Source organism: Magnolia sinica, chromosome 4, assembly GCF_029962835.1.
Source record: "Magnolia sinica isolate HGM2019 chromosome 4, MsV1, whole genome shotgun sequence".
Lineage (NCBI taxonomy): Eukaryota > Viridiplantae > Streptophyta > Magnoliopsida > Magnoliales > Magnoliaceae > Magnolia > Magnolia sinica.
This window is the reverse complement of record NC_080576.1, coordinates 113,593,591-113,619,930: the sequence shown is the minus strand read 5'-3', so window position 1 is coordinate 113,619,930 and position 26,340 is coordinate 113,593,591. Positions and strand designations below refer to the sequence as shown.

The 26,340-nt window shown below is 39.9% G+C and overlaps 1 protein-coding gene across 2 annotated transcripts in view; it reads right to left on the bottom strand.

The window, feature by feature from the left end:
• Positions 1-26,132, bottom strand: part of LOC131243930 (probable UDP-N-acetylglucosamine--peptide N-acetylglucosaminyltransferase SPINDLY) — a 46,061-nt gene extending 19,929 nt beyond the window's left edge. Inside the window, exons 1-11 of one of the 2 annotated variants that reach the window (XM_058243561.1) lie at positions 25,927-26,132; positions 21,704-22,128; positions 21,111-21,272; positions 20,829-21,004; positions 20,645-20,720; positions 13,363-13,491; positions 13,014-13,133; positions 12,811-12,879; positions 12,634-12,715; positions 4,036-4,130; positions 211-275 (exon numbers count right to left, since the gene is read on the bottom strand). In XM_058243561.1, the coding sequence (XP_058099544.1) occupies positions 211-275; positions 4,036-4,130; positions 12,634-12,715; positions 12,811-12,879; positions 13,014-13,133; positions 13,363-13,491; positions 20,645-20,720; positions 20,829-21,004; positions 21,111-21,272; positions 21,704-22,102 (1,373 nt within the window). In that variant the 5' untranslated portion in view covers positions 22,103-22,128; positions 25,927-26,132. The remainder of the gene's footprint in view (positions 1-210; positions 276-4,035; positions 4,131-12,633; positions 12,716-12,810; positions 12,880-13,013; positions 13,134-13,362; positions 13,492-20,644; positions 20,721-20,828; positions 21,005-21,110; positions 21,273-21,703; positions 22,129-25,926) is intronic. The other variant, XM_058243559.1, reaches the window with a different exon arrangement.
• Positions 26,133-26,340: the final 208 nt, after the last annotated feature.

Here is a 26,340-nt window from a genome sequence, read left to right as displayed (position 1 = left end):
TTTAAGGAAGAGATGCAAAGATCTTACAATTTTATTATCATAACCGTCAACAACAACAACAAAATGGTGACTCACATGCTGACCATCTGTCAGTCATGTTACAGGAAGTAAAATAATGTCTACACATCATGCATTAATATTCAGGAGATTGAAACTTTTGTGTGATAGAAACTAACAAATCAAAAGTTTAGCTTAGAGATTTATTACTACCTGTGCGCCTCAAAAAGTTTATCATCTTTGCCCTCATTAATATAGTTCATTGCAAGCAATCGATTCTGCAAGAAAGGAAAATCCAGATACATTAAAAAAGGACAATACAGGCCTCATAAAACTCTATCAAACGGAATAAGCATCATGCAAGAGAGACTTCCAGAAAGCACTCAATTTTTACAGGCATATAATTTCACATCCAAGGGCTATTGGTGTACTTCCTTGACAGCTTTAGATGGTATAATTAGATACAAGTAGCACAGCAGAAAAGCAACTTGACCCAATAATTTGAAAAGCTGATGGGATGTCTCCCAAAGTGAGGACTAATAATTCCATACGGCCTCAATACACAAAACCAGAGGTTATGTGCAGCTGACATCTGCCAGCACAAGTAAACCCGCCCTACTTCGAAGCACGAACCATTTTCACATAGCCACTAGCAAAACACCTATAAATATGTTAACCACGGTGAAATTTTTAGGATTTAAACAAATAATTATGAAACCATCATATCATAGATGATAGAATAGCACCTGAAAAGGATATTTCAATTTACCTCATACAAAAAAGTGTGTAATCGCGCATTTTTGGAATTTGGAGCAAACACCTAGTAGATTGTTTCATGAATGGGAACTTAGAAATGTTGTTCCTGATAGGACCAAATTTAAAGCTGGAGGTACAGACTCAACCATACAGTCTAATTCCAGTCTCTAGCTTATGTTATCTATGCTAATTGCTATATCACCTGAGCCACAAAAAACAAAAACAATATATATATATATATATATATATATATATATATATATATATATATATATATATATTGTTTGATCCCCAGCTTGTCATTGATGATACCCGAATACTTCAAATAAATGATGATACCCCAATACATCCTCCTCATAGTATGGTGTGCCGTAAAGGCCGTTACGTAAAGGTAATGGTGGCAACCGTTACACATTACGGGGTCGTAATGGCCGTTATGGAAAAAAAAATGACCCATAGTTGCCGCTAACGGCACGTTACGTCCCCTATAAAGGCCATAATAGCCCCGTAATGGTCTATTACGGAACATACAAGTTTTGCATACTTTTTAATCAACATTACGGGGCAGATACAGGTTTTTCGAAGGGTTTTTCAATAAATAAAAAAGAGAAACCGTAACGGTCGCTACGGGGCCGTAACAGCCATTATGCCCCGTATCGTAAAGGTAACAGTGGTGGCGTTACGGCCGCCGTTACCGTTACGGAACACCTCACACATTATCCGTGTTGTAGACTTGTCATATGAGGGCATCATAGCATGTTGTGCCCACGCATCACCATGCTTGTTGTCATAAAGGAAAATGGACCAATGTTTTGGATCTCTCCCATCAAGAAGTGAGGTGCTGATGTGGCCAATGATGTCCCATAGTTTCTCTAATCCTGCATCCCAAGGAATCTTCTTTATCTGCCATCCTAGTTCTTTCGATTCACAATGGAGAGTGCAAAATGACCTTAGCAAGACCAAAGCCACTTTTATACAGTGCATTTTTTTTTATAGAGACTAACTCATCATACATTCATTAGGAAGGCTTTAAATATCACGAAGGGGCATATCAGACAGGCCCAAAAATGATACAATACAAGGGCAAATCAAACCGTATTGGATGATACTGAACCAGACCAGCCGGTTTTTTTCTTTTCTTTTCTTTTTTTGCTTTTTTTTTCTCTTTTTTTTTTTTTTCCTTTTTTGTTCTACAATTTTGAAATGTTATTGGAAAATTAGTTTTTTTTTAAACATAAAATACTAAAATGAATCATTTTATGAATTTTTAACATGTAACTAATGGTGTATCAGACCATCCTTTGATAAAAATGTTGTATGTCGGCATGACCTGTTGAAAGTTAATCAAACACAAAATCAAGCATCATTTGTTGGATTATGGCGCATCTCATCAAAATACAACAAAAAGATGGAAAAAATGAAGAAAAAAAGTGATAATGGCCACCTTATGGCTGTTATGATACAGAAGTTACGGCCTGTAATGGTTGATTTTTTAACAGAAACAAAAAAAGTACCGTCCCATTGCGAGTGCTTCTTTTTTTTTTTTCAAATTGGGCATTACAGCCCCTTATCATGTAACAGCACAACTATTACCATTACATAATGGTTGTTACGGCCGTAACATAACCGCTTTTCAATACCATGGCAAGATGAGCTTGGCATGATTAAGTTGTCTTACTTTAATTCACTCGGTATTGGAATTATAAAAAAGCCAAGTTGGAAGCCATCCTCACACGCACTCAGGAAGACATCTTTTGGGGAAGGTGATTCGAGTTGTGCTATTTCTTGGGCTTCTTACCATATAGAGCCCCCTGGTCAAGAAGTTCTCTACATGACGAAATCAGTGCTCTAAACAACTCAGGGCCAACTATTTTTGCAGTAGATGATAGATCTGCTAATTCAATTGCAGATTCTTTAGCTAATCAGGGGTGACACGGTGTTCTCCTGTAAAGTTGTAATTGGCAACTGCCATCCATTGCCTTAATGGATAGCTAGCCACTGCTTTATTCCTTTTAATAAAATTTTATTATTCTATCGAAAAAAGGAAAAAGAAAAAAGTCATCATTCAACAAGCTTCAAAGCCATATTTTATTTATGATCTAATCATGTTTGGTATGTTTTTTAATCAATGTCTTGATAAGGAATAAAAAGATCCACTAACTTCTGACATCGAATTCTTTCCGTCTCCAAGAGCCAATATGAAGCCCGGTAGAATCTCATGGTTGCCAACCAGTGCAACTGGATGTTGGACTGAGAGACAAGCAAATTAGTTATGCTCCATGCTCTTGATGGGAAGATCTTGGCAACAACTTGAATATTTTCAAACTAGACCGGAAGTCCTGAATAGCATGCAAGGTGGTATTGGCTGCATTTCTCAACTTGGGAACAAGACAACCAGAAAGCGGTGAAGGGAATTGGGAAGAGATAGGGACCAGCTCCTTGTCCATTTCAAAACAACCATTTAGACGTTTGCAGTTCTACGCATGCAGACTATTGAATTCAAAAGCAGCACCTCAGAAGAAAACACTAGGATAATTAATATTCTTATAAAACAACAAAAATACAATTAAAATCTGTTAAATCAGAAGCTACAAACTGAGAAGCTGTCCATACACGAAGCCTCTATCCTAATCAAAATACACTAGCAACTCCGTGTACTTTGGCTAATGACTACCAAGCAAGGTGCAGCTGAAAGAAATTTGATCGGCACAAAAAAGAAAACCTCAAGTAAATAGCATTGGATCCTCGCCATCGTCATGGAGTAGTTGGCTTTACAAATTATCAATCCTGTTTAGCCAATCATCAAGACTGAAAACAGGTATTCTCATGATTTCTTGACTGAAATTTAACAACTAGCCACCTACCCAACATCACCCCTCCTTTACCTAAAGTAGGGACCGGCTGGTGCAATGCTACCAGCAGAGTTCGAATGAGGTAACATAAACAGCCTCACTTCATTCATAATTCAATGGCTATGCAGAACTAATGCAACAATTGCACCATATTAAATTCACATAGAATCAACTGCTTTGACACCTTAGTCTCTGTAAGACCAACCCTCCTCGTGCAGGAAAGGGGACATAATTGGCTAGGCCCTCCCTATTAAACATTTGTAACTAAATACTGAAGGAACCAGATAGATCGAATGCAATAATAGACCAATCGACATGAGGAAAGAACCAATTAGGCATGCAACAGACAACATAATTTCGTATCACCTTTCGCAAAAAGTAGGCTTCCAGTGTTGAACATCCATTAATAAAGTCAAAAGCAGGTCAATACCTGACCAGCATTACGCGAATCAGGATCTATCTGAAGGCATTGTTCATACGCTTCAATGGCCAGAGATATATTGCCTGCATCTCTGTAAAGAACCCCTACAAACCCAAGAATTTCAACAAGTGAAACGTTGAATATCAGACAGAATGTGATCGACCATGAAAAAGAAATCTAAACAAGCACATGAATAGAAAGTCTGCACAAAGTAGATGTATCAACGACCAGGACTTAAAATATCAACTGGAAATTTCATTAAATAGCAAGGTGCTGTATGCCGAATCAGCAATATTGGAACCTAGAAACTAAATGATACACAGCCCATACTCAACTTGGGAATCCATTTAACTCATAAATTAAAGTAACAGAATTAAGCTTCCTCTGCCTGCCTGAAGGTTCGACTAAAGGAGAAATTGGATTATGTGGGACCAGATAATGCACTGGGTCTGGATGATTTCTCATTAGCATTTCATCAGGCAGGTTGGGACTTGGGATGTGATTCAAGAAGATCTAAAGGTGCAATTTGATGAATTCTATGAAATGGCAATTATTAGCTGAGAATGCTTTAATAACAAAAACTCAGTGAAGAGGAAAAAAAATAGTCTTTCAGGCCTATAAGTTTGTATGGCAGCCTATAAAATGTCATAGCTAAAGACTTGACGGCTATAGACTGAAGCATGTGCTTAGGAACTTCATATTGCCAGCTCAAAGCACATTCTAGATGGGAGAAATATTTTAGATTGATTCTTTCGCGGCCCACAGGCTGGTACGCGAATTTCACAGAAGGGGGCATAAAGGTTTCCTCCTAAAAGTCAACATGCGAAAGCCTGTGACTTTGTCAACTGGGGTTTTCTAGATTACAGCCTTCCTAGAATGGGCTTCAGCACCAAATGGAGGTTTTGGATTAAAGCATTATCTCAATGATTTGGTTCTCCATGCTAATCAATGGGAGCCCCAAAGGATCCTTCCAGTGTAGTAGAGGTATACGGCAAGGGGATCCATTACCCCCTCTTACATATTCAATTGATGATGCCACCGTAAGCAAGATGCTAGCTAAAGCAGATACAGACGGCATGACAATTTTTTTGTGGCAGTGAAAATTGTATTAGCACCAAAAGTGCCCAAAAAAAAAAAAAAAAAAAGGAAAAGAAAAAACAATGGAGGGATGATGGATGATGAGAATCATCTCACTACGACCCCAGGATTGGAAATACAATTATCTCCCCAAATACCTATAATATCTTCCCATTTTCAACCCTTGAACTGAATATTCCTAAAATCACCTTCCCTCTGGCCCTTTGGAAGACTACATTGGCATTCTACAATTAGTTACTGAAAATTTTATTGTTTCACTCTCCATAATGACCACAAACTGGACAATAAGGACAGGTGCTTCAGATTTTTTTTTCTTTTCCCTCAAAACCCCCATTTCCACACTGATACTACAGCTTCAATTGTTCCAAGCCGAAAACAGCATAATCAGGGAGATGAAAATCAATGAAGCGTAGGTGGGTATCACTTGTCTATGGTATGCGGATGAAACGACTTTGTTTGGGGACAGCTCAAGCATGCACGACCATACTAATAAGATGTTATGAAGTTGAGTTGGGCAAAAAGTTAGTTCGATGGGAAGTACTATTGCTAGGCAGAACTTAGAGAGTGGCATATTGGATGAGATGGCTCAGGTAGCGGGCTGTGGGATCACTATCCTTCAATGAGGCATTTGGGCTTTCTACTTTGCATTGGCAGGCCGCCTCAAGATACTCTGAAAGAAATTTGGCAACATGAAAAGGCAAAATATAACTTGGGGGGAGTACCATTCTAAAGGCTGTTTTCGCTAATCCACCTTGATGCAGGACATGAAAATTAAATATGATATGCGAGATTTCAGGCTTAAGATCACGTTAGTTCAGAAACAATAACACAAATTCCATATCCCACATGAAAGTCCAAACATTCAATTAAGGGGAATCTATGCGGGTCCAGGCCTACACATGATAGGGCTGGATCAATAAAAATTATGAATCAAACGATACTCAAAGATAAGAAATAATCATCCACACATGCATAGTAATCAGTCCCTAATCTAAGGGATTCAGAAATTCTAATTCGAAGAACCCTAGGATAAGAAAAAGGGGCATAAAATTAGAGATTTGAGTAATTTAGGATTAGGTTTAGGGATTTTGGGTGAAAGCGAAGTGAAAGAGAGAAGAGAGACGAACCAGATAAGTACCGCACGCATGGACAACAACAATGGCCCAGACGTACGTGTGTGATCCCGGCCGCACGTGTGTGGGGCCCACTTTTCAGAAAAAGATCACCTTAGCCATGGTCGGCCAAGGATGGACTCCAAAACTCCCCAAATCTCAGCTCGATCCGATGTACGGTTTATGCGTGGTACTCCGCCGAAGTTTCAGCCCTCCTATAGGGCCAGATTCTAAAATTCTGCTGTGGGGAGGAGAATTCCTGTAATAGATGATTAATTCGAAGTGTAAATGATGGGGTGAGATGAGAAGAAGGGATGGTAGAAGATGGGTAGTAGAGATGACAATGGATGGGGGCAAATCGGAATAGATGTGGCTTTGCACCACGGTAGTTAACCCTTCAATGAAGGGAGGGCTTCGCACCCAATTAGGCTTCACAACTCAGAGAGTAGGAAAACGCAAAATTTTTATTAGTCTTTAATTAATCAAAAGAACTACAAGGGGTGCCGATTTATAGGAAAAACTTTATACCCCAAAACTCGCGCCATGTGCGCAACCTATTACTTGGCAATGAAGTAAACTAAAATAAAAATCAATCAAAGAAATCTAAAGCGTTCACGATGTTCTAAATAACATAAATAAGCAAAACCTAAAATATGAAATCAATCCGACTAGTGGGCCATGATCATGAGATCCTCATGATGGGCTTTACTTGGCTATCAGGCCCACTCTCTTGAACCAAAACTTCATCTTCTAACTAGGAAGCCCTCCTTGGACATCGTTATCGATCCAGATCAACGGTGGGGCCCTCCTTCTAGGGTATGTGCGTAGAGGGGGCGGCGTGAGTGCGCATGTGCACGTGATGTCCCCATCAATTTTCCTCAGCTACGAAGATTTCGCCACTGAAAAACTAAAACTCCTGACCGCTCCAGGATGTCAGGATAAGTCTCTGAAGCTCCTCCTCAGTGAGCCACGTGCTGTCTGAAGCTGGGCGTGACTTCCATTTAACCAAGTACTTCTGAAACTCGCCATCTAACATTGAAACTATCTGATGGTTAAGGATATCCTCTATTTCCTTTTTGGTGTGTGAAGGTTAGGTATGGGAGGTAGAGGTTGGGAAAATGGGTCGGGAAGGATAGGAATGGGAGGTAGAGGCTAGGAAGATGGGTCAGGACGGGTATGTATGGGAAGTAGAGGCTGGAAAAATGGGTCGGGACGGGTAGGTATGGGACGTAGAGGCTGAGAAAATGGGTCGGGAAGGGTAGGTATAGGAGGTAGAGGCTGGAAAGAAAGGTCAGAAAGAGTAGGTATGAGAGGTAAAGACTGAGAAAATGGGTCGGGAAGGGGTCATGGTTCAAGGGATAAATATGGGGAATCAAGATGGGTGGGCGAAGGGCCGAACAAAGTATCAGTGGTCCCCTGAAAAGTAATTAAATCCTCCACATCGAATGTGAAACTAATTTCCATAGAAGGCGGAAGATCTACCTCATACACATTGAAACCGTTTCGTTTTATAATTTTGAAGGGTCCAGCGCTACGCGCGTGTAACTTACGAACAACCCTCGGAGGGTACTGCTCGGGGCTGATGCGGACCATCACGGAGTCTCCAATATTGAATCCTTTGAAACGTTTATGCTGGTCTGCAGAAAATGTGCAATGTTCATTACTAGTCATGATCTTCTGCCTGATTTCTTGATGCCATGAATGAATGTGATGCGCGAAAGACTCTGCAGACTCTGACAACCTATGGGATAGTGACATAGAGAAACGAAAAAAGTGAGTTTCGGTGTCGCAACTCCGGCGACACCGATAATATCGGTGATATTATCGATTTTTCGCCGATAATATGAACATTGGCTGTAGGTATTACGGTGTTCCATGTTCTGGTGTGCTTTATATCCCTCCTAGGGAGAGACTGATCCGGTAGAGTATCAGGACAAACATCATGAAACTCATCCACTACCGGAATGACCTCAGTAAATAACTCTACACTAGTCTCTGGTGCACTCTCTCCAGCCACAAGGCCGCACATGTTGTACCCCTCAAAATAGTGGTCTTGATGTCCCTCATGAGGTGGGTACACTGGTGCACGCCCATAACTGATTCCTTAGCCAACTCCATTCATTGGTCTATCCTCCTGGCCACCTGCCGACATCCACCCCAATGGTGGGGTTTGTCCTAGCAAAGGTCCCAAGTTGGGCAATGCACACATTAAGTTGTTCAAAGCATTGGTCTATATCCAAGCGCTTAATCAAAGACTCCAACTTCTGGAACAGCTTGTTTAGTGACTCTTGCAATTGTTCCATGTTTAGTGTAGGGTGCCAACCAAAATTCAGCAATATAGTTGTCAAAATATAAGAAGTTCCAAAAAAAAAAAAAAAAAAGAAGAAACAACTTAGTTTCTAAAAACAAAAAAGGAAATTTTTTTAAACAAGTTAGGAAAGTTTCTAAAAAAAAAAAACAAATTAGAAAAGTTTCTTAAAAAAAAAGCAACCTAGTTTCTAAAAACGAAAAAGGAAAGTTTCTAGGAAAAACAAATTAGGAAAGTTTCTAAAAAAAACAAATTGGGAAAGTTTCTAGAGAAAAGCAACCTAGTTTCTAAAAACAAAAAAAAAGGAAAGTTTCTAAAAAACAAATTAGGAAAATTTCTAAAAAAACAAATTAGGAAAGTTTCTAAAAAAAGCAACCTAGTTTCTAAAAACGAAAAAGGAAAGTTTCTGAAAACAAATTAGGAAAGTTTCTAAAAATAGAAAGTAAGTTTCTAAAAAAGAAAAAGGAAAGTAAACTAGTTTCTAAAAAAGAAAAAGGAAAGGAAATTAGTTTCTTAAAACAGATTAAGAAAGTTTCTAAAAAACAGAAAAGGAAAGTTTTTAAACCTAGAAATAGAAAGCTAAGTTAATTTCTAAAATAATTCAAATAAGGGTATAATAGAAAATTTCAGCAGCTTATGTCAGGGTTTATGGACCTCTAAACAGCCATATATGATGAGAATTGATGCGTAATGGACATAAACAACTAAACCCTAAACATGTAATGCATTCCCCTATAAGAACCCTAAGCTTTGATACCAAATTTGATGCAGGACATGAAAATTAAATATGATATGCGAGATTTCAAGCTTAAGATCACGTTAGTTTAAAAACAATTACACAAATTCCATATCCCACATGAAAGTCCAAACATTCAATTAAGGGGAATCTATGCGGGTCCAGGCCTACACATGATAGGGCTCGATTAAGAAAAATTATGAACCAAATGATACTCAAAGATAAGAAATAATCATCCACACATGCATAGTAATCAGTCTCTAATCCAAGGGATTCAGAAATTCCAATTCGGGGAACCCTAAGGTAAAAAAAGGGGGCATAAAATTGGAGATTTGAGTAATTTAGGGTCAGGTTTAGGGATTTTGGGTGAAAGCGGAGTGAAAGAGAGAAGAGAAACGAACCAAAGAAGTACCGCACGCGTGGACAACAATAATGGCCCAGACGCACGTGTGTGTGATCCCGGCCGCACGTGTGGGGCCCACTATTCAGAAAAAGGCCACCTTGGCCCTAGTCGGCCAGAAATGGACTCCAAAACCCTCAAATATCAGCTCGATCCGATGTACGGTTTGTGCGTGGAGCTCCGCCGAAGTTTCAACCCTCATGTAGGGCCAGATTCTGAAATTCTGTTGTAGGGAGGAGAATTGCTACAATAGATAATTGATTCGAAGTGTAGATGATGGGGTGAGATGAGAAAAAGGGATGGTAGAAGATGGGTACTAGAAATGGCGATGGATGGGGGCAAATCGGAATAGATGTGGCTTCGCACCACGGTAATTAACCCATCGATGAAGGGAGGGCTTCGTACCCAATTAGGCTTCACAACTCAGAGAGTAGAAAAACGCATAATTTTTATTAATCTTCAATTAATCAAAAGAACTACAATGGGTGCTTATCTATAGAGAAAACCCTATAGCCCAAAACTTGCCCCATGTGCGCAACTTATTACTTAGCGATGAAGTAAACTAAAATAAAAATCAATCAAAGAAATCTAAAGTGTTCACGATGTTCTAAATAACATAAATAAGCAAAACCTAAAACATGAAATTAATCCGACTAGTGGGCCATGATCATAAGATCCCATGATGGGCTTTTCTTGGCTATTGGGCCCACTCTCTTGAACCAAAACTTCGTCTTCTAACTAGGAGGCCCTCTCTGGACGTCGTCATCGATCCAGATCGACGGTGGGGCCCTCCTTCTGGCGTACGTGCGTAGGGGGGGCGGCGTGAGTGCGCGTGTGCGCGTGATGTCCCCATCACACCTGTTTATTTGTTGTCATTAATTAAATGCCGACTATTGGCTATGGTCTACCTTTGTATTTCTTATTAATGCTATTTGTTCGACTTATGGTCCCTATGGAGAACAGAATAAGAGAGTTTTTAACAACGAATCAGAAAGCATTAAAGTGATTGTCCAGGGAGGCTAAAGGGAGAGTGATTGTATGGGCTTTGGAGATTTTCCAATATAGGGATTGTGAGCAGGAAGAGATATGGGGCTGTTTTGACGGCTCCATCTCCAATTTTGATAGGGAAAAGGGTTGATTCCTCGTCAACCCTTTTTCCCTTCTTTTCTTCTCTTTTTTCGTACTTCTCTTCTTGATTGGTACTAATAAATGTGTTGCCAACTTGCCATTCAAAAACAAGTTTTAAATGCCCACTCAAAATTGTGGACAGAATAAGTCTATTCAAAAGATGTTCCTTTTTTTTCTTTTGTGAGAGAGATTCAAAAGAAGTTCCTTTGGAATGATAAAGATGAAAAACACCACTTGGTCACCTAGAGGGGGCCAAGAAGCATTGAGGATTGAGAGAGAGAAATAAGGCAGATAAACTTGGCATGATTGCGCAAATGACGGTGGAGGTTATAGAGGCAACCTGCGTTTTCGAGAATATCCTAGTAGCAAAAATACAGGGGAGCGGGTCATGGTCCGGGAGGGGTGGGGGGGAACTAAGAAGGCCGAAGAAAGGGGCTGCCATTTGGAGAGCCATCTCCCCCATCAATATCTCTTTCAGAAAATTGAGCCAGATTCAGTTTCAGAAGAGGAAATAGAATCTGTTTTGGGGAAGACGGTTGGTTTGGTGAGTGTGCTCTCTACACTTCATAAACTGCATGATGAGGAACTTCCAATGATGACCCAGCTTTTGGCCATGCCTCAAGAAGTGTATATTCCCAACTCGGGTGATTATAGAAGGATATGGGAACTAGAACTAAATGGAGCACTCTCACTTTGTTCTTTCTTTGAGGCTCAAATGGCTAGTTTTTTAATAGAATCTTCTCTGATTGCTCATATTTGCATTGTGTCAATCTAAAAACTAATGCCTTTTATTGGACCACAGCTCTAAATAAAGTTCATTCTCGACCACTTGAAAAGTAGAGTCATTCCATTCCTGACAGTACTCAAATGTGTTACCAGCAAGAAGAATCGACTTGATGTACTGTTGACTTTGCATGGAAGATTTGGACATCTAAGGTTGATTGAATCGGGATTTGTTGGATGATCCCGAATTCTGTGGGGGCATTATTTTCTGGTTGGTGGAACATCATTGTTGGTCCCATTGGTTCTTCTCTTTGCAAAATTACTCCTCAAAGCAACCTTATGGTCCTTATTGCTAGAATGAAATCAAAGCAGTGAAGGTTTTACACAAAAGCTTGGGGGTTGATTTTGGATTGGAGCAAGGCAGGCAGGAAACCCCATGGAATATCTAAGCAGCTCCTCAGGTCAAATTGGCTGGAGAAATACCAATGTGCTATTGGCAAGATAAAATCAAATGGAAGATGGATTACTGCCCCCGAAGGTTGAAAGAAACTGAACATCGATGGAAGTTCACTCATCAACCTAGTTCCGCTGGGTTTTGGTGTGATCTTTAGGCATAACTTGGGTGGGTGCATCCTCGAGTTTTCCGGTCCTGCGAGGCAGTAGTTCTAATGTTGCCAAAGCAGCCACTATTTTTCATTCATGGTTCAGAAAAACCGTATCGTATCCATATCAGCCAATGATGAATATGCGATATGAAATGGGTCCTCACTCTCGGGCCAGACTCGGCCTGGAGTTTTTAGCCCATTACGGGCTTGGGCCAACGTCAGACAATGCACGCCGGGCTTGGACAGAGGTCGGCCTGGCCCTAAGCTGGCCCGTTGACACCCCTACGTATGGCATAAAGATATGGTACGTGATAGTGGAATGGAGAAACAGGATACATGTAGCTGAACCAGTTGGTTGAGGTAAGGCTTAGATGATGATGATGAACCATTTAAATAAGGAACACTGGGAGATGTATCAGCCACCATTTAAATAGGGAACCCTAGGAGATGCATCAGCCACCATTTAAATAAGGAACACTAGAAGGTGAATCAGCTACCTAAGTTATTGTATGCCTCTGCATATGTCGGATTTGCAACAATGGCTTTTTCAATCATGCTTGCCGCAGCATCCATCTTACCCTGCAAATATTAAAAGAATAGTTGGCAATTATCTCCAAATAATGACTGTTTTGAATAAAGGGGAACAGTTAAAGTGCTAATAAAGATGAAGAAACCTGAACAGTGTAGACAACACCAAGATTGTTGAGTGACTGAGAGAAGTTCGGTTTGATAGATAAAGCCATCTACACACATCAATACATGTCAATGTCATGCCTCGACAGCTAAGACTATTTTGGAAGCAAAGAACTACCCAAATGAGAGAAGATCACAAGACAAAAACTATAAAATATGCAAAAGAATGTTCATCAAAGCTTGCCTGGTAACACTCCACAGCTTTGTCAAGATTGTCTCTGTCCTTATATATTACTCCTAAGTTGTTGCATGCCTCCGCACAATGGGGATTGAAGTGTAAAGCAAGTTCATAAAACACAATTGCCTTCACAGACAGAAGATATTTGCTAGATAGGCTTCAGTCAGATGTTACTTTGACAACTTCAATTACGAAAAAGAACTGGGCACAGCCACATGCTAATGTAATTGAAAAAAGAAAAGATATCCAAAAACCAAACAGAGATGGGCCAACTTTTTAGCTTTCTGTGATTGCCAGGGGACATCACCAATGATATGAAAGTAAAGGAATGGATGATGCTTCCCATATTGCTTACCATGTCAAACTTCAGCATTTCTCCATATGCTACACCAAGATTATACATAGCATCAGCATAGTGCCAATTGTAATACAGTGCCTTTTTGTAGTATGCCACACCTTGGTTGATGTCTCCCTCCAGTTTTACCTGAATATATACAACCTCAGATATAGGCTGAAGACAAAATCTGAAATAGGAAGCATGAACAAACAATCTGCTAGGAAGCATGAACAAACAATCTGCTACATAGGAAGAAGATAAATAATACACAAAAGAGATCATAGACATGAAGCAACTGACATTGGAACACCTAAACAGATAAGAACATAAAAGAAAGGCAAGATATAACCCAAAATAATAAGCATAATACTGAACTACAACCAGAAATGATATGGGGGGGGGGAGCGAAGAAGAAGAAGAAGAAAGAAAAGAAAAGAAAAGGGAGAAGGGGGGATCAATATCCTAACCAGGATGGGTAGTCAAGAGACGGCAATTCCAAATCAACGACGAATATAATAACATAAGCAAGTGAATAACTGGCACCATGAGATAGTTATCGACATTATAATCAGTTGTACACTACTCTATTTACATCACAACTGGGGGACATTGCAAGTCAACTGAACACAATGAAAACCAACTCACGGGAGGACAAATAAAACCGTAAACTGAAGAACAATTGCAATTAACAAGTAAATCGCTATGACCCATAGACTCCCACTCAATTGCCCTAATGAGATAAACCAACTGTTTGCACCTAAGAAACCTCAGATGTCTAACCTGCCCCATACAGGACAAAAAGAAACATCAACAGGGTGGTTGTGTTCACTTGGTTAGTGACAAAAGATAAAATACTAACCGTTGACCACCTTTGCAATGGATATATGATGATTATGAATGGGTGTACCATGTGCCTTATGGATGTGATGGTTAATCATCTGTTCATCCATTGTGAGTTCGAGTGGTCTATTTGGTCAAAGATGATGCCGCTCTTCCACATGGCTTGGATTCCACCAGGGACAATGGATGCTTTCGTCCAAGCTTGGCATTCACGGTGCAAGGCAAAGGAGAACTCTCTTTGGTGTCTTTCTCTTTTTTGTCATGCTTTGGTCAATCTGGAAAAGGTGAAACAATAGGATTTTTAACAATATATTGGAATCCCCCAAAACAGTGTCTTGTAGAGCTAAAGTGTGGGTGATATTCTGGACTTTGAGTCTGACTAATTTTCAATCCTTTAGATTCTAAAGCACCCCTCCATAAATCTAGCTTTGTGTTTACACCATCCCTCGTATTGTCAAAATCTTTGCTCAATCATCATACTATGATTCATAAGTTTACTCCAACAATAGTTAGTGTAGTTATGTATGCAACTTGTATTCTTATAAATAGGAACCATGGTACTTTTCATCCATTCATCTTGAATTTTCTTTATTTTTTTTTTGGAAGATTTCGAATTCTCTTTGATCTTACAATAATGTCACAAAAAATAAAATAAAATAAAAATTGTTAAACGGAATAAAACAATATCTCATGTGCACTTCAGACCTCCATTGGTATACCATTTGTCCTCTAGCCTTTCTTGTGTTCATCTCTCTTAAGCTTCTTTCACTTTAGAAATCCTAATCCTAAAAAAGTATCTTTGGTCTCCAAGAGTTTTGGTTCCTTTTTGTAGTTTTAATTCCTTCTATCGATAAGCTCCCATAATGGTCATCATTTAACAAGTTTCGAAAATAGTTTCTCCAACTTTCATTATGAAGAAGGTTTCCAGAATCACCACCTTTCATTAATCTCGCATCCTTAACCAATATCCTATGGTCTCTTCATGCATCTCAATTCTCACATGATAAAAGCCATTGCCTTCTTCTCTCTCATTTTTTGCAAGTTTGAAGACTTCTTTTGCGCCTTCTCTTGTCCCCAATCTTTTGTATGGATCTTCATATGCCTTAAGTTTGGCCTCACTATCCTTAAAGTTCTTTTTGGGTTTTATATATTCTTATAAATTGTCTTCATTTTTAATCCATTGCCAGGCCTTGAATCATGACCATTTCTGGATAATGGCCTTTTGAACTTCATCATTCCTCTACCATGTCTCTTTCACCACCTTCCTACTGCACTCAGTCCTCTCATTCCACATTTCTTCCTCAACATTCCGCTTTCGTTCTTCCATCAATTTATTACTAAATAACATTGTTTTCTTTCCTTTTTAAACTCCACAATCTTGTTTTTCAACACCTATTAATTTTACTCCACCTCTTCCATCTCTCAATGTCAACATCCATAACCATTAACCTATGTTACATAGCCAAACTTTCTCCTGTTATAATTGTCCAGTCTTTATATATTGATCGATCTATCTTTGATGCAGGGACATGTGATAACCTAACCCTAGATACATGTATAATCAGGTTAAAGAATATTCAAATAAATACACCAATTAACTAATTGTTTCCAATCAAAGGGATTAGGTAAATCTCAATACAAAGATGAGGTTATTCCGTCAGAATCATGCCCCTTAGCATAAGATCACGTAAATAGTAAAAAAGGGAGGACCTCAGGATATGAGGATATCCCAGATCTAGTATAAGTCAGTCCACGATTAAGCTTGGATCTGATTCTACTGACTAACCATCCCTCTTTCCGTTCGAACTAAAAAAGGGATATCCAGAGAGGAGCGAAAGGGGTGAAGGATGAGGGGTTCGAGATGAAAAAGGTATAGGTCATTTTGTCGTCAAAAGAAAAGAATGATGATTCTTACCTTTTCCTGCACCTCAAAGATCTTAGAAAGAGGAAAATTTGAAATCAGGGTGGAATCCTCAACACCCAAGGGCCAATCCTGAAACTCTAATCTTGTGAATAAAGAGGAAGAAAAGAGACAAATTTCTATTCATTCAAGAATAATGAAAATAGGATTTCTCACAATGTATATATAAGATATGGAAAAAGTAAAAGTGCACTAAAACCCCTGGAAACAAGAAAAATAACAAAAAGATGAAAAATAAAAAAAATTGCAATAAAGCCCCTAAAACAAGAAAAAGAACAAAAAAGTCTAAAACTAAAACACCCGTGTGGTAGGGTGTAAAATCCGACCCATGGATCTATGGTCAGGGTGAACACTCGTGTGGTAGGGTGTGAAATCCGACCCATGGATTTATGGTCGGGGTGCGGTCATGTCACTCCTGGACTCGTAGCGCGTCAGAAAGTGGGCACGATGGACCCATCGTCCATCAACATCAACTCATCCGCTCTGGTACTTTGTCGGCGACGCCTCCTCCCCTGGTACACTCTAAAGGGTGCACCACTGATGTCCACATCAATTTTTCCAAGAAAAAGAAGTATATCTAGCTTATATATGATTCAGTTTGAAAGCTATTAAATGTCCATCTCTGTTTTTAAAGAATGCATTTGCTAAAGCTAGATCGCATGCCATAGCAAAATCAAGGATAGCATCCCCTCTCTCATTTCTCTCAAAATTGTACCCTCCATGTATCCTTTTATATGCTCTACTATCTTTTCCTACATGATCATCCAAGTCTCCTACAAATATCCTCTCACTTTTTGGAGAATTCCATGCACTCACCTGTTTATGTCCTCCCAGAAAACCCTACCTGCGATACATATGCACTAATGACATTGATTATCTCCTCATCCATCTCAAGCGTTATTGATAAAGGCTTAGCACTCACCCTCTTAACATCTACAACTTTCTCCTTTAAATATTTGCTTACCACGATCCCTATATTTCTGTCATTGTCCTTTCCTATGTATCAAAGTTTATATCCATCAACGTCTATTGTTTTTGCCCCTTTTCACTTGGTCTCCTGTACACATGCGGCATTGGTGAAGGGAGAGATGATAACAGGTGATTCAGCAATGTATGGCCATAATGAGCAGTACTGCTCTGCGAAGGAAGGACTCAAGGGCTGACATGGCTCAATGGGTGGCACATGTGGCACCAGGACAATACATGCAGTATCCAGATGGATCTTGTTCAAAAAAATTAACCTTCCAGCATTGTGTGATGCAATTAATCCCCAGACTTCCAAGTATTTCATATCCAAGGGCCTCAGTCATCTCTTATCCAGCTGACAATAAATCCTACTCTCTTATTCTGGGGTTGACATGTATTCCCCTTCAGCCAGCATTTTCTGATGCAAGAACACCTGAAATTGCAAACGGCCAACGTATGTCTGACACGTGACCTGGATATTCATCCTTGGCCTTTTCTTGGGGTTTTGGCCTTTTGTGCCATACACTGATAAGGTTTTCAAGATTCTCATCTGCAGACAAACCTCATAAATTACCTCCCCTTTAGAGCACTTGCCAGTCCATCAGTTCTTGTTGGAATCCTGAAGAGTTTTTGTCCCGTGCAGTTGTCCAATGGTGGAAAAGGTGAAGCACCCCAAGCACATGTTCTATCAGCAACACCAAATTCATAGCAGGAATAGGAAACATAATTCAGCTTTGGGAAGATCAATGGTGCAGCAACCAGAACCTATGTTTGATCTTTCAACCTCTGTTCACGATATCTGTTCAAAAAGGGGAACCTGTTCAGAACTTCTATCAGTGACTTGCGGCCAGTTTTTAGACGAAATCTTCAAGATGATGAAATACCAATACTTGTTCGGAAGCCGGGAGCCTGGAAACCTCAGATTCTATATACATTCCATGTTCAGGAGTAGAAAGAAGAACCTGGGTTTTGGAATCTAATGGGTTGTTTTTGTTTGTTCTCTGTTCCAAGATTTATCAAATGAACCCAGATATACTCTCACATCATACGAAAACTTCTAGTTTCCGCTGTCCTGCTTAAGAGTTAATGGGTTCTTTTGGACTGCACTGCTGAAGAAAATTTTGACATCAGATCACCTTCAAAGCAGAGGACATTCCGTGCCTAATAGATGCACAATGAGGCAAATTCAGGCAGGGGCTGCTGATCTGATGGCCAAAGATGGTACTAATCGAGGATCTCTTACCATTGTCATTAGAAGATGGGGATGGATGGGTATTGGTCTTGTTTTGCTTTGTTCGATGGTCATGGATCACAGTTTTGTATTGTTCCTTTTAATGTCGTTTTGACGGCTGCTTCATATTCTTCATTTTCGGTTTTTTGATGGAAATGTTTGATAATCACCAACAGAAATTCTATGCCTAAGATGTATCATCCTTGAACAACCTACACGTGGGAAATTCAACATATTCAAGAACTTTGACGCTAAGATTTTGCAAGTTGTTCACAAATTAAAACTAGTTTCTTGATTTTTTTCAGGTAATCTATTCAATACATTTCTTCTTTTTTCTTTTCCTTTCTTTTTCCCTTTTTTGAAGGATAATGGAATTTTATTGAAAGAGCACTGAGATGGCACAAAAGCTACAAAACTATATCCGAAACAGAAAAGAAAAATTACAATCCTTAAAAGAGGAGATACGAGATGCCCAATCCATAATGAGATTGGAGACCTTAGAGGAAACAATTCGAGCCCTCGAAGAAACATTCCGAAAGCATCTACTATGCCTTTCTCCCCAGATTGCCCATAGGGTGACAAGAATAGATAAACACCATAAAGTTCAATTTTTTCCTTCCAAGGGAAACGCATGCCAAATAGAGAGAAGGGATCCCGTCAAGGCTGGCATAACTTAAGGGACATTAAAGAGCTTAAAAAGACAGCTCCATATGTGTCTTGCAAAGGGACAATGGATGAAAAAGGTGACACACCGATTCGGCATCCGCCATGCACATAACACAAATGTTAGGGAGCACCATAGCTCTTGAAGATTATCAATGGGCAACACTCTATTTCTTCCAACTAGCCAACTGAAAGCGGCCGCCTTCGAGGGAGCTCCATAGTACCATACATGATATGTGCGAGAGATGGGAGCAACCACAGTCGAGGACTGAAGGAGAGAATAGAAGGATCAAACCAATAATTCACCAGATTTACAGGTGAGCCAAATGATACCATCCCAGTCACCTCTAGAAGGTATGCAATGTTGAAGGCGATGGAGAAGAGAGATGAGTTCTTCCACTTCCTGAGCTAGCAGATTTCTTCAGCATGCTGGTGTCCACACCACCTCGTCACCCCTCCAAGAGAAACAACTGGAGACCAAGATGTCTATTTCCATGGCAAGGCGAGCCAACCTTGGGAATTTTGCCTTAAGAGGAGAATTTCCAAGCCACACATCTTACCAGAAGCTAATTCTTTCACCATTACTAAGGGAGCAGTGCACCCCTTCTAAAAACTTTCTTTTTAGGCTGGAAATTCCTTTCCAAGCGCCAAAGGCCTTGTACATTGAGGAATCTTTGGTCCACCATCCACCAAGATGACATCCATATTTACTTACAATGACCTCTTCCAAAAAGAGTCCACCCCAAAGCACCAATGCCATTTACCAAAAACGCTAAGGTTGTTAATTTATTATTTTGATTTTTGTTTTCTATTTATTAGGTGCCAGCATGCTTTATGGGACAAAATGTCAGGCAATTAAAGAATAGCATGTTCATAGGATGAGTGTAGCTGAAATGAAGATGTAAGATGGATAAGTGGCAACACAAGGAAGGATAGCATTTGAGGGAACTTAAGAGTAGCACCAATAGGTGATAAGATGAGGGAAAATAGACTTAGATGGTTTGGTCGTGTGCAATGAAGACCAAGAACCATGCCGGTTAGGAGTGCGTTGGTACAATTTGAAGGCTCTAAAAAGGCAAGGGGAAGGCCCAAAAGGACGGGGATGGAAGTGGTAAGAAAAGACTCGATGATCTATCATCTAATTGAATATTTGACCCTTAATAGAGTGGAATGGCAGAATAGGATTCATGTGGCTGACCTCAATTAATTGGAATAAGGCTTAGATGATGATAATGATGATTTTCTATTTATTGGGTTTCTTAGTGTTCCAGAGAAGCATCCATTGCTAAACATCTCTAAGCATGTGCTCAAACAACAGAACTTGTCACCAAAATTCATAATATTGCATGATTAGCACAGAAGAAAATCGGACATTACGTAATTACAAGAGCAACATGCAAGTAAAGATCCATCATCAACAAGTGAAGGATGCAACTAACAAGAGGAAGATTCTGAGAGGATGGGATAATAATAAAATTCACTCTGACTAGATCAAAATGTCTAGAGACAGTTTACGCCAAGAATCAACATTGAAGCAACAAGCAATCTAACTCAAACATTGCCGAGAAGAACACAGGTTGATGGACATAAACTTGCTCATTTCAATCCAAGTTACCATCATTCTTTGGTAAGACAATAGTGAAAACATAAGCAGAACAATCTTTTGAAATGAAACCCACCTTTGTTCCTAAGTCTGTCAAGGCTATTGCCATGTTATTCTTGGCAATCTCAAAATTTGGAGACACTGTCAAACACCTGACACAGCAGAACACCCATCACTAAAGATAAATATCAATCAAAATGCATCAAGAGTCATGCACTATTTATGACTACAAATATGAGAGCAGTTAACCAGTGGACTACCTCTCGTAGCAAGCAATAGCTGATTCCAAGTCCCCACGGTTTTTATATATAACACCCATGTTGCAATATGCTTCGGCATACATAGGCCTCTGTAGTGCAGCTTTCTCGTAGCAGCTAAGAGCCAAATCATATTGCATCATCTCAGAATAGACCACCCCAAGGTTGTAATATGCAGGCTAGATTTGAAACACAACACACCAAGAATGAACAAGGTTGCTGTGAAATGTAAAATATATGACGGTCATACCAACAAAACAAGAATCAAAGAGATTGTGACATTACGGCATAGTGGCTGTCTATCTTTAGAGCTTCACAATACTTCTGGATTCCCTCCTGAGTGTTTCCAGCCAGTTTTAAACTGGTGCCCAAATCTGTTAAGACAATTGCGAGACATTCTGCAGCTGGTTTGTATGATGGATCAGCCCTTAAAGCCTTTTGATATGACTGCAACAAGTAAAATTGAAGATGTGAACGAGCACTCCAGATGCACAATGCTGACAGATTAGTGTACCAACAGGAATGGGCATGGATCTATGGGGGGAAAAAACTAAAAAATTAAAAAGAGTATTTGCCCAATGCATAATCATGAAGGGCAGATGCATTTGGATGTACAATTCACTTCTATTGCGGTGATTATGTTGCATAAGAAGTGAAATTAAAGTTGGATCAGCCCCACATTATTCGGAGTGAATAGCTAATCCCAATCTGCGATTATGTTAGGTGGACTTGAAATAGAACAGCTCCAAAAATAGCAAGAGAGAAGCCAGATTCTTAACCGGGAAAATATAATGATCAATCACTTACATTTTGCTGCAACTTAGTCATCACAACATAAGTCCATTATACACCCAAACACAACTTACAAAATGGCATACCTCAGAAGCCTCTAAAAGGTGACCTTCGTCTTTGTAAAGAATACCACAATGTGTAAGGGCGCATGCATTCTGTGGGTCCAACCGTATGGCCTCCGTAAAACTTTCAAAGGCCTGTCGAGTCAGACTCTGCATTTGGAGGCAGATGCCCTTGCCTATATGAGCTTCAACATTCCCACCATCCCTCTCCAAGATGCTCTCGTATAGAGAAAGAGCATCAACAAACTTGTTTCTAGAACGGAGAATGTTAGCATAAGTGAGGGCATCCTTTCCTTCAAACTTCTTTCGCAGAGGAGAAACATGGAGAGGCTGAGAGATGCTAGAATCAGCCAAAGGCCGCAATCCTTTAAAGCATCCGTTTTCTCCAGCATCCTTCACAGCATCTGTCTCCGTCCGTGCCATTGGATAGAATCTTCCAATTCAGTCTCCTGAAACAGATCATATTCATCGCATCAAAAAAAAAAAAAAAAAAAAAAAAAGAAGAAGAAGAAGAAGAAGAAGAAGAAGAAGGAAGAAAAAGAAGAAGTACAATCTTTTAAGTTTCTATTTATACTTTCAAAATTGATATTAAAGTTCACAAACCACAAGAATATTCATTATTTATCATGTTATTGAACTTCGAACCAAATCTATATCACGGTCAAGAACATGCTAACTTGATAACAGCATGAGATATAAATAGCTAAAACATGATTTTAGAAAGAAGCAAGCCTCAGGCTACTGGCACGAGCAGGCCTGTAATCCCAGTAGTGGGTTCATGTGCCTGCATGGAGTACGTGTTCGAGATCTAGGCCATCCATTGGGCAAGCTCCACCATGTATGCCCAAGCCAAAGAACAGGGCGCCCACTCTCCATGCTCATGTCATTACATGTGCTTAGAGTAACCATCCACATTTGGTATATGAGTTCAGCCCACCTGACAAGCAGACCAAACAATTGTGGAACAGGGCGCATACACAGTGGGGACTGTCTTTTTATCGACATGAAAATTCTATTAAAAGAAGAAGATACAAAGATTGACTAAAGCAATGGATACTGAGAACATTGCGAGACTAGATTGGGTGACACCATGTTTTGCAAGAGAGTCTGCAGAGGAGTTAGTATCTATTGGAACACGACTAGGCTAAACCATTAGGGAAGCCAAGCTATTTACTATATTGCTTACAAGGAAAACTTGCTTCCAAAGAACTATGCCAAGACACCCATGATGTGATGTTTTTAGAATTGCCTCCAATAATAGAAGGGCCCAAGAAATTATCCTTCAAAAGGCCCTCCCCACTTCAATTGACAGTCTGCGTAAAGATTATGTTACCAAAACCTGTCAGATCCAAAATTGTCAACTTCACCCTTCCATCATCATCACCTAAGCCTTGTCCCAACTAAATGGGGTCGGCTGCATGAATCATGTTCCGCCATTCCACTCCATCATGGGTCATAACTTCAGTTAGACCATAGGTAACCAAGTATTTTCTTACTACATCAATCCACATCCTTTTGGGCCTTCCCCTTGCCCATTTTAGAGCCTTCAACTAGCATCAACTCACTCCTATCTGATGCAGTTCATAGTCTCCATTGCACAAGACCAAACCATCTAAGTCTACTTTCCCTCATCTTATTACCTACTAGCAATATTCCTAAGCTCGCTTGAATGCATTCATTTCCAATTCTAACCTTCACTCCCCCATCAGCTCAACATCCTCATTTCAGCTACACTCATCCTATGAACATATTGTTCCTTAACTACCCAACATTATGTCCCATAAAGCATGGTTGGTCTTATAGCTATCATATCAAATTTCCCTTTCAATTTGAGTGGTACACAATGATCACATAAACTCCAAAGGTGCATCGCCATTTCTTCCACCCAGCATGAATTCATTAGGCAACATCCTGCTCAATCTCTCGACTCTCATAAATTGACCCAAGATATCGAAAGTGGTCATTTTGGGAAACTTTTTGGTCCACAATATTTACAAATTCCTCATGTCCCCACTTATCGTTACTAAATTTGCAATCTTAACTTCACCTGCCCATGATGATCAAGAAAAATCCTACCAGGAGCTTCCACCAACATTAAATTTCCAATGGCTGGATGAGGGGATTCCAAGACATTGACCTCTTGGGTTTCAAAGAGCCACCTTGCATGATCAGATTCAATTGCTTTCAAGATCTGCTATTCAAGCCCCTTTTGCACACTTTGGTTGCCGTAACCCGGCTTGCAAGATGGATTTAATATCCTAGGTCAGTCATCCAAAATTCTATTGTCTCTCCTTCCATATGCTCCACATGATCGCGTGCATGAGGGATCTCCACATACTCTTCCCCTTGGCTTGAATAAGCCTTCCTGCCACTTCTTCATAAACCGATCAATGAGGGGAAAATCCATGATATCTGAAAAAGAAAACCCAGATCTCATTTGCCCCATCACAATGGAGAAATATGCAATCCATGGACTCCGGTTCTTTGCAATGCATTATGCAAATCTAAGGAAGGGAGAAATTCCCTTTTTACAAATTGTCCAAGGTAAGAAACATATTAACTGGGGAAGCAGTTGAATCCTACTCAAATAAGTATAACAGCCAATATCATGATCTCAATAATGGGTTGTCGGTTTTGAAAAAGGAAACTCACACAGGAAATGGGAAGCATCAAAAAGGTTTCTGACAAGACAATGACAACAAGAAAATGGGACTACGTTCTCAGTTCGTCTTCCATTTAGCCAGGTGACAGCCCCAAAGGAAACAGCTGTCTTTTTTTACCGACAGCACCATAGTGACTGTAAATCTGTAATGCGACAGAAAACATTATATCCTCAGTTAAAACACTACAGCAGTCAATACAACATCATGCATTTTGAGCCTCTCTCATTATCATATGTGGTTTCTTGTTCTCTCTTTCTGCTTTCTGAAACGCCCATTACAATTGCCTACGCTAACATCACTTTACTAGAAATTTATTATCCCCGAGGATAGCATTGTCTCCTCATTCCTCAATGAGGAGAATGTGGAGCATCTTTTTATGCATTGTGATTTCTCTTCTGAGATTTGGTGGAGAATTTTTCACCTTTTTGAGATGGATTGGGTGATGCCAACAAACATTAATGATTTCCTCAATTTTGGCATAGGTTCTGCATGGGCAAAGGAAGAAAAGTTTTACGGCGTTGAAGAAAGTACATATATAAAGAGCCACTTGTTGCCCCCACCCTAATGTCAGACACACCATTGCTTTCTTGCTTTGTTTTGGCATACAGAACAGTACAGTTGTATCAACAACAGTAGAAAAGGAGGGTGCATCCATCAACTAGAGTGGATGTAAATATCAATTGCTTCTTGTATCATATATAAAGGAATTGATATCTACATCTGCCGTCATAGAGTTCCATACACGCATTTCCATTCCGTTAATCAACATAATACAAAATTTTACCATTTCAATTTCCAAAATGGAAAATGTGTGTTTGCAAACATACCCTTTCCTTTGTTTTTGATAATACAAGGAGTACAAAGTTGCATTGATATATTGCCAAAAGTAGAAGAAAGGTGCATCTATCCACTAGGGAGACTGTGACTATCTATTCCAATGTTATCAACACAGATCCATAACTACCCTACCCTGGTTGGAATGTATAGAACTATATATCCCATCTTGGGAATCAAAACAGTACAAAATTGCACTGCTTCAATTCCTATAACATACAACGGGTGCGTGCAATCAAACGGCATGGATATAGGGCTCCCATGTACAGAAATTCATTTTAACACTTGGAAATTCATACGCACCCAATATCTTTTTTTTTCTTTTCTTTTTCTTTTTTCTTTCTTTTTTTTTCCGGTAACCAAAGTAGTACAAAACTATACTATTCTGTAACCAAAAGTAGAAAGAAGAGGGTGGCATCAATCAACTATGGAGGGTGTAGACATCGATCCCTCAACACCCAACCTTGATTGATTTACATACAACCATCTCCCATTCTGAAAAGTGTGCCCTTCCAATTCCAACGCCGGAAAATGGGTGTATCAAAATCAACCAGGACGAACGTAAAACAGCGGTCCCACGTAGAGGAGATGATTGGGGGTTTCGAAGCACATCGAAAACGGCAAAATTCCATCCACGTCGAGGATTTCTAAAGGGAAAGGGAAACACGACGTTATCAAACGAAACGTGGAGTTCAATTCAGAGAATCGGAGAGCTAGAAGAGGAAGAAGATTGGGGGTTTGAGAACTTACATTTGAGGGAGAGAAGCTGAGAAGGAGAGCGCATGGTGAAGCTGCTGTTGTCGAGGTAGGCGCAGGATAAGGAATGGGGGTGTAGGATAAGGAGAGGAGACGAGCTCGTCTGAGGAAAAACCCTCGAAAAGGAGAGAGAGAGAGAGAGATTTGGGATTTTGGGTTTTGGATGGTTCGAGTCCCGCCTCTCTCCCTCCGACACTCCGTAAACTCCAACAACATATACAGAGATCCGATTCCGCATTGACCCCGAACTTCAAGGAAATTACATCAATGCCCGGAACCAATCATTCCTTGCCTGGGTTGCCGCTTGGTTTGGGCTTGGGCTTTGGAACTTTTATTTGGGCCCACTTACGCCGTTGATCGTATCGCACGCGCCAATTTTGCAACTGCATGTTTCAGATATGTTGAGAC